This window comes from Procambarus clarkii, chromosome 7 (assembly GCF_040958095.1).
Source record: "Procambarus clarkii isolate CNS0578487 chromosome 7, FALCON_Pclarkii_2.0, whole genome shotgun sequence".
In the NCBI taxonomy this organism is placed as follows: domain Eukaryota; kingdom Metazoa; phylum Arthropoda; class Malacostraca; order Decapoda; family Cambaridae; genus Procambarus; species Procambarus clarkii.
Window position 1 is genome coordinate 39955919 of NC_091156.1, and position 7421 is coordinate 39963339.

At 42.2% G+C, this 7421-nt stretch overlaps 1 protein-coding gene across 1 annotated transcript in view; it reads right to left on the reverse strand.

The window, feature by feature from the left end:
- The window catches only part of LOC123755895 (pulmonary surfactant-associated protein D-like), a 7393-nt gene extending 437 nt beyond the window's left edge, over positions 1-6956 (reverse strand). The window contains exons 1-3 of the mRNA XM_045738824.2: positions 6694-6956; positions 3150-3317; positions 1-222 (exon numbers count right to left, since the gene is read on the reverse strand). The exon at positions 1-222 is cut by the window's left edge and continues 437 nt beyond it. Of these exons, the coding sequence (XP_045594780.2) occupies positions 1-222; positions 3150-3317; positions 6694-6880 (577 nt within the window). The 5' untranslated portion in view covers positions 6881-6956. The remainder of the gene's footprint in view (positions 223-3149; positions 3318-6693) is intronic.
- Between the last annotated feature and the right edge of the window lie 465 nt (positions 6957-7421).

Here is a 7421-nt window from a genome sequence, read left to right on the forward strand (position 1 = left end):
GACACGCAAATATCTTTGGCGTGTTGCACACCTCGTCGTTAAGAGGAGGATGATAGTCTGCCCACATCTCGCAGCAGTCTTCAGCCTCCCCAAATCTGTTCTTTTCGCTGGGTTCATTCCCATTGGATTTTCGCACCCACAAGTCCGCAGCGACGAGCCGGCCGTCAAACCAACGCCACTCCACGGAATTTGCGTCTGTTGCTCCAAGCCAGACGAACATTTCTGTTAAAATAAAGATGCACCGTTAGAGTCGAAGATCCAGGAATATTTGTTTTGTGTAAGAAATATACCCAAAAATTGGACAATATATATACAGCCCGTCTTCCTAAGTTTTTTCCCACGTCAAGAAACTGTCGTGCTAGAGTGCCTTTCCTAACCTACCATAAGCAATAAGTCATATATGTGCTGTCTTGTGCGAGAGCGGGTTACCCAAAACAGAAAACGGGACAGTATGTAAATTTCACAAGTCGCTGCCATTTTCTAGTACGACGATTTTTTTGCCTTCGGTAGAGTATACGTCAAAATGCGACGTTCTATTAGAAGGATGGGTTACAATTATTAGTATTATACTAAAACTGGTATTAGCACGAACATTCCAGACTTTGAAAGATGAATTGCAACATGCCTGTGCATCCAGCCCCGCGTTCCGACTCCTGGAACTCTATTTTTATAAAGAAATGCAAAGTTCCACTACCAAAAGCGCTCAGTGTAATATGGAGTATGTTGTATGTCTGGATGCAAGGTAATGGAAGGATTTATCAGGGAGAATCGCCAAGCCATTACGACTATATAGCACTTGGAAGGGATCAGGATAATGATTGGGGGAAGGAATGGATACAGGGTAGATATCCTGATCATTCAAAGCAGGAGATATTGCTCCACTCCACAAGAGGAGAAAACCAAAAAATAAACTATATAGACCACTCGCATTATCATTACACACAGTTAAGTTTTTAAAAGAGTTGATTAGGAGCCATATCTCTAGTTTTGTGGAGAACAATGAACTTCACAATCCACCTCAACATGGATTTAGAGCGAGAAGATCCAGTCTCCCGTAATTACTCGATCACTGTGACAAAATCAAGATACCATGAGTAGAAAAACTAAATGTAGATGTTGTGAACACGCACTTTGTAATGGGCCATTTCATAAATGTGACTCCCCCCCCCTAAATAATAATAATACAAAAAATGAAGGTCGTTAGCAAAAAAAAAGTAATGCATGGCGATGAATATTGAATTTCTGCCTAACAGATTGCAAAGAGTAACAGTCAAACAAATCAAGTCTGGGCACAGTGAAAATCCTATACACGAGGGTACAGTCATTGCACCACTGCTGTATCTCATTCTCCTATCTGATACAGGCCAAAATACAAGACAGCTTCGTATCATACTTTGCAAACACACAAAAATCAGCATGAAAATTTATTTTGAGGAATACAAAAAACTAAAAGCTAATGTCAATAAAGTCATCATTGGGCGTAGAAAGTAACACGAATTTTAACAACTATACTATGTATTGTAAAATTAAAGAACGGGAGCGAAATGCATGGTAAAAAAACAATGAAATCTCCTCATTGAATGAAAACGTGTGAAGTATCAGGGAATAATGATGTCAGACGACCTAACGACGGTTAAAGAGTATAAGAAATCAAGTAAGTCACCAACCGGCAAATGATAGCGGGGATTATGAGAACCTTCAAATTTAGGGATTCAATGTTTTTTTTTTACTCTTCAAATCACTTGTGCTGTCCCGAAATGAGTACTGCTCGATACGCACTTCCACCTTCAGAGCAGGAGAGATTGCTCAAATAGAGGGAATACAGAAACTTACGGTACGTATAAATACGATTACGCACCTAAGCTACTGGGATCGTCTCTAAGCTCTTATCACTTTCTAAGTACTATCAAGGCTCTAAGCACTTTCTAGCAAGAGACGAGAAAGAGGTATCATATTCAACATACAGGACAACACTAAAAGCCAGGTACCCTAATATACACAGCGAAATTAGCCATATGGAGCGAAAGATATGGTAGGAAATGCAGACTAGACCCGATGAAGAACCTGCAGGAAATGTTGGACCATCCGGGTTGCAGTGGATATATGTGGGCCTGTGAGCCGCTCCAAGCAACAGCCTTCTGGATCAAGTTCTCGCAAGAAAAGCCCGGCCCCTGGTTTGGCTTGGGGGGGGGGGTTAGAGGAACTCCCAAAACCACTCCAGGTAATACTACTATGTCAATCACTTTTCATAATATGGTTTTCAAAACCGAAAAAAGATAGCACAGGCAGTCTGTTGCATTCCCAGTGCAACACCGCACTGTGTAGTCTTTCTCAATACATCACCGGCTTCCCGCCTCTCTTCCTCCTAAACAGACCGCGAGGAATTCATTTTGTATTTCGTACGGTTTGAATACTGGCTTTATTTAAATGGTTAACTTGTCAAAATCTTAGAATTCTGTAATTGCCTTCTAGTGAAATGTCGGTGAGAAATTAGGCGAATTATAAAGACGATATCAGAGCGATTATAAGAATACTCTATAAGGATATTAATTTTAGTAAAAGCTTAATCAGCAAAATCTGTGAGCTCTGAGAACACAGAAAGTGTGTAATAAAGTAAGGGCGAAGAGGTAGAACGGCCTATTGCCATAGCTCGAGTGAATGGGGGGAATTGTGTAAAATCCTGGTTTGTGTCTCGGAGAGGCTGCAGGATCCAGTAAATTCAGTAGAATTTCTGGTTGCAATTCTTATACCATGTCGCTGCTCAGTCGATTAAGGCAGTGTCTGGGATGCTCTCGGACGTAGGTTCGAATCCTCGTCACGGCCCTTGTGGATTTGTTCACTTTAGAAACATTGTCAATTTCTGTTCATAAATAATTAGAAAGGAAAGCATTTACCGCTGGCATTGCATGAAGCTATTACTATGTTATATAAGAAAACAATTAATATAGCACTATTTCTTCAAAGGTCGCCAAGTAAATAGTCCCAAGCCTATTAACTAACCTTCACTTGAGTTTTGCGTTTCTATTTCATGCAGCCACAAACTCAACAACCCATTTTCTAAGAACAAAGAGATTATTTGATAATTAAAAAGTATTATAAATAAGCATTAATTTGCAAGATGAGGACTCAAGAGGTGGACAGCAGCGTACCTCCTCTGTCGTACAGATAAGAGACCAGGGCGTAGGGGTTCCTGGGGGTGGCCAGGTCGCCCCCCATCCCCTGACAGTGTGTACGAGCATCACTGTGGCTCAGCTTCTTCTTGCTGACGAAGAAGCACTCGTCCAGCACTCTGGTGTAAGGCGGTGGACACGATATCTCTGTAAACAGAAAATAACAAAGTGAAGCCAAATACTTTTTATTGATCTGAGTTCATCTTGATATATTTCATTTTACGAAAACTGCATAAAATTAAAATTGACATCGATTGAATTTACTAAGGGAACAAGACTGTTTACATAAGCAATCACAATCCGCATAGATGATTTTGAACTATCCAAACGGTATCCCAGAGATAACATCAACGAACTTTTTTGGCATTACGTTTAAATAATTGTGAAAATGATTTTGAATCGGTGAATATGGTAAATATTGTAGATCCGTCCAATAGTTAAGAATCGGATGAGCAAACTATAGTGTTATCAGTGAGGAAAAATGCACTTTATTTAACCTGAAGATAAAGGCAAAATTCAATTGGAATAATGTCTTATCTTGAGGTTATCTTTAAATGATTTCGGGGCTTTTTAGTGTCCCCGCGGCCCGGTCCTCGACCAGGCCTCCACCCCCAGGAAGCAGCCCGTGACAGCTGACTAACACCCAGGTACCTATTTTACTGCTAGGTAACAGGGGCATAGGGTGACAGAAACTTTGCCCATTGTTTCTCGCCGGCGTCTGGGATCGAACCCAGGACCACAGGATCACAAATCCAGTGTGCTGTCCGCTCGGCCGACCGGCTCCCACTTCGGTGTGAACTTAGGTGTCTTTGGTGAACTGGGATGAAAAATACATTAAATGTCAATAAATCTTATATTAAAACGAAGTTCAGTTTGTCGTTTGCAATACTACAACGGCATCAGATCGAACACTATTGGCCACTTTTAATAAAATCCACAAAAGAAGAGCAACATATATTATTCAGCTCATCTGAAGAATAATGAGCTATTTAACTCTTTATAAGCATTCCTAATAATCAAACCTTCAACTATTTAAAACTAATAACATAATAATTATAACTATTAAGAATAATGCAGTTTTACAGATAACAAAAAATCGAAATAAGTGAAATGAAGTATATGTGTGGTTTACATAAGTAGGCATCCATCAGTCATACATATTATATTATATATGAATATATTATAGTATAAAGTGTAGTAGTAGTAGGTATCCTTCAGTCTCGGGAGACTATGGAGTTGCGCCCTAGTTGTTAATCCTGGTGCAGCGTCTGGTGTGACTGTTGAGGCCAATCCGAGAGTGACAGTCAATAGCACACCGAGCACAAACGAAGTCCGATTCTGGTCTGTCTTCCTGGCTACCGGCTTTCCTTCTCTGTCTCTTTGCCTCCGATTCCTTGGCAAGTGACTCCTCGAACTTGGAGAGACCTCTTTGAACAGACTGCCTCCAGGCTGAACGGTCTGCAGCCAGTGTCTCCCATATAGCAAGATCGACGTCCATGGCTTTCAGGTCCCTCTTGCATACGTCTTTATACCGTAGCTGGGGCTTGCCTGTTGGACGCTTTCCCTGCATCAGCTCTCCGTACAGGAGATCCTTGGGGATTCTGCCGTCGCCCATTCGCACAACGTGCCCGAGCCAGCGCATTCGTCTCTGTTTCAGCATTGTGTACATGCTGGTGATTCTTACTCTACCCAAGACGTTGTTGTTTGTCACCTTGTCCTGCCAGGTGATGTCCAAGATGTGTCTAAGGCAGCGCATGTGGTAGGCATTCAGCTGTCTTTCCTGACGGGCGCGGAGTGTCCAAGACTCACTGCCATAAAGAAGAGTTCTCAGGACACAGGCTCTGTACACCTAAATCTTAGTATACTCAGTTAGCCTATTGTTGGCCCACACTCTCTTTGTCAGTCTGGACATGGTAGTAGATGTCTTACCGATGCGTTTGTTTAGCTCTGTATCAAGAGAGAGGGAGTCAGAGATTGTGGAGCCCAGGTACACGAAGTCGTGAACGACTTCCAGTTTGGAATCGGAGATGCTGATGTCAGGTGGGGAGTCCACTCCTTGTCCCATGACTTGTGTTTTCTTCAGACTGATGGTGAGTCCGAAAGCCTGAGAGGCCTCGCTGAAGCGGGTTATGAGCCGTTGGAGGTCTTCAGCTGAGTGGGCAGTGACTGCTGCGTCGTCGGCAAAAAGGAAGTCGCGCAGACACCTCAGCCGAACCTTCGTCTTGGCTCTCAGCCTGGCGAGGTTAAAGAGCTTTCCATCTGACCTGGTCCAGAAGGTAAATGCCTTCCGTGACAGATCCGAAGACGTGCAGCAGCATAACTGCGAAGAAAATCCCGAATAGGGTTGGAGCCAGTGCGCAGCCCTGCTTTACTCCACTTCGGATGTCAAAGGCGTCTGATGTTAGGCCATCAAAGACCACGGTGCCCCTCATGTTCTCTTGGAAAGATCTGATGATGCTGAGGAGCCTGGGTGGGCATCCGATCTTGGGGAGGATCTTGAACAGGCCATCCCTGCTGACGAGGTCGAAGGCCTTCGTCAGATCTATGAAGGCTACGAAGAGTGGCTGCTTCTGATCCCTGCATTTCTCCTGCAGTTGTCTGAGGGAAAAGACCATGTCGATGGTGGACCTGCCAGCTCTGAATCCGCATTGTGATTCTGAATCTTAAGTATATATATAATATAAAACGGCATTGAGGGGGGGGTCCCAAAAATCTCTTCTAATACGTCGTGTGTGCTTTTCTCCGAGGCTATGATATATATATATATATATATATATATATATATATATATATATATATATATATATATATATATATATATATATATATATATATAATATATATATATATATAATTATCAATGTTTATTAATTAGGAAAGAACGTATTATATGTAGAAAATCCAAGTCATTACATTTTGCTCTACTTGTTCACACTTTATTTTCAGGTCTCTTCTTTGCTTTCAAACCGATGAAAGCTGTAAAAATGGGAAAATCCGTTCTTAATAGCCTGAACATCCGGACGGTACAAACAGACAGTTGGAACACTTTACAGTCTCATTGTAATATCACCACTCACTCGTCTAGTGTTTGTGACTATCAAACAATAGTCTTAACACCACCTCATAAACAATAGTTTTAAGACTGTTGTTTGTGAGGTCGTGGTAACACTGTTGTTTGTGAGGTTGTGGTAACACTGTTGTTTGTGAGGTCGTGGTAACACTGTTGTTTGTGAAGTCTTTGTAACACTTATGTTTGCGAGGTCGTGTTAAGACTATTGTTTACTCTTCGAAGGTTACTTGGAATAAATTAGGCTCACGATCACTAATTATATTCACTAAAGTCACTAAACATCAACTGAAAAATGTCATAAGGAAAAAAATACCAATATAACGACTAATGAGTCATTAATCTCACGACTAATGACTCGTGTTAGGATACAGTAATTGGTACTGCATGTCAAATACTTATGTGCCCAAATTCCCGCATTTACAAAGGTTAAGAAGTTGTACACTATAACCAAACCTTTCATTAAGAGGCGGAGCGCTGTTTCCGTGGCATTAACCAGCAGCTGCAGCGCCTCTGATTGGTGGGACAAGACCAACTGCGACACCAACGATGACTGCATTTCGTCAACAGTTACTTCATCTCTGGCGGAGGCTGCGGACCACGCCAGACACCACACAACCACGACGTGTCGGACAGACATCATGGTGACTCCTGCTTCACTACGATGCGTCGAGATGTGAGTTCTTGGCTGGAGGAGCACCAGTGTGTGTGGGTCTGTTGCTTGGTAACATGTCAATATAAAGCCAAGAACACCCTGAGATGCCACGAGTTACCGAGAAGAACTTAAGATAACTCTAAGCTTGACATCTGCGTCTCAACGTGGCGCTCACGGACTTTTATCACATTTCGGGTATCACGGACTCACATTTGCGGACTTTATTAAGACCTTCTCATGTCGGAGTGTTGACAGGTGTTACAATGAACGCGCAACACAACAAACACCTGCAGAGGTGAGGTTGACTTCCAGCAACGAGGCAACACTTGCGGGTGTTGACGAAGCACAGTGGGAAAGATGTCACACTCTGGCATGTGTTATTGTCTCATTTATTTTAATGGGGTTAATCAAACTGTTGTGGTGGGACTTACGCATAGGGAAAACCCGGGTGGGAATTTAGCCAAAATAGATGGATTTGATAGTCACTATATTTTACTGATATTAGAGAATTTACAAATAATATATACAA